General features: G+C 43.3%; 1 protein-coding gene across 1 annotated transcript in view; it reads right to left on the bottom strand.

The window, feature by feature from the left end:
* Positions 1-208: 208 nt before the first annotated feature.
* haus4 (HAUS augmin-like complex, subunit 4) overlaps positions 209-1,096 on the bottom strand; it is a 3,075-nt gene continuing 2,187 nt past the window's right edge. Inside the window, exons 3-5 of the mRNA XM_016264788.1 lie at positions 790-930; positions 466-562; positions 209-396 (exon numbers count right to left, since the gene is read on the bottom strand). Coding sequence (XP_016120274.1) covers positions 209-396; positions 466-562; positions 790-930 — 426 coding nt within the window. The remainder of the gene's footprint in view (positions 397-465; positions 563-789; positions 931-1,096) is intronic.

Here is a 1,096-nt window from a genome sequence, read left to right as displayed (position 1 = left end):
ACACACACACACACACACACACACACACACACACATCTTAAGGATGCAGAATAATGTAAGTGTACTTTCTTTTTGTAATTGCGTCTTTGAATGATTGTGGCATCCGTAATTGTACTCACAATTAGAAATGTGATTAATTGCACACTTCTGTTTCTTCTGTATTTCGACAGACACAGCCTACATTACTAACAGATCTGAACAGAGTTTGTCAGGTGACTTGCAGACATGCGTGTGGTTTCTCTGGACTCACAGACAGCTGCGCGTGTGTTTGCCGCTGCAGTAACGTCTCGTTCTCTCGGTTCTTCTCTGTAAGGCTCTTGGCTCTCTTTTGCTCAGCGTCCAGCAGTTCGGGAAGTTTGGAAAGCTTCACACTCCTGAGACCCTCGCTTTCATTCTCTGAGAGAACAGATCGAATCACAACTCTGAAAACCTCCCATCATTAAACAAACCATGGCTCAGCTTTACCCCACTCCGGCTGATAGTAAGTCAGGACACTGACGGCCTTCTTCTTCAGATGCTGCAGGAGTTCTGATGGCAACCTCTGCTTCATCTCTAGCAGCTCCTGAAGGACAAACATGAAGATCCGCTTTAAATATCTTTCACTGCATCAGCAGACCATTAAAGCACAGTTCTGCGTTCAATTATAATAATACCACTACTTAAAACATAAACTGAAAGTCTAAAAATAAAAGCTAATTCAAAACACTTATATAAATTATAGCGGTGTGTAAATAATACTCAAGAGAGCCTGTGATTTCATGAGCAGCAGTGACGTGAAGAACGCAGCACCTGTTCAGGAGGCATTTGTCTCTGGACTCTTTCTGCAGTCAGTCCCAGAATGCCGCTGTGATCTTCAGTGCTATCAGAGCTGACGTCCATCTGTTTCACACACTGAGCCACCATCAAACACTGCTCCAGCATGCTGCAGAACTGAAAACAGTGTCACACGTGCTGCTTACAGTCTTCTGGAGCACTCACACCATTCACAAACAAAACATCACGCTCATTTGTGACCCTGGAGCACAAAACCAGTCATAAGGGTTCATTTTTGGAAATTGAGATTTATGCATCATCTGAAGCTGAATAAATAAGCTTT

Source organism: Sinocyclocheilus grahami, unplaced genomic scaffold, assembly GCF_001515645.1.
Source record: "Sinocyclocheilus grahami isolate Dianchi unplaced genomic scaffold, SAMN03320097.WGS_v1.1 scaffold12552.1, whole genome shotgun sequence".
Lineage (NCBI taxonomy): Eukaryota > Metazoa > Chordata > Actinopteri > Cypriniformes > Cyprinidae > Sinocyclocheilus > Sinocyclocheilus grahami.
Note: the sequence above shows the minus strand (reverse complement) of the source record. Positions and strands in the feature narration are given on the sequence as shown.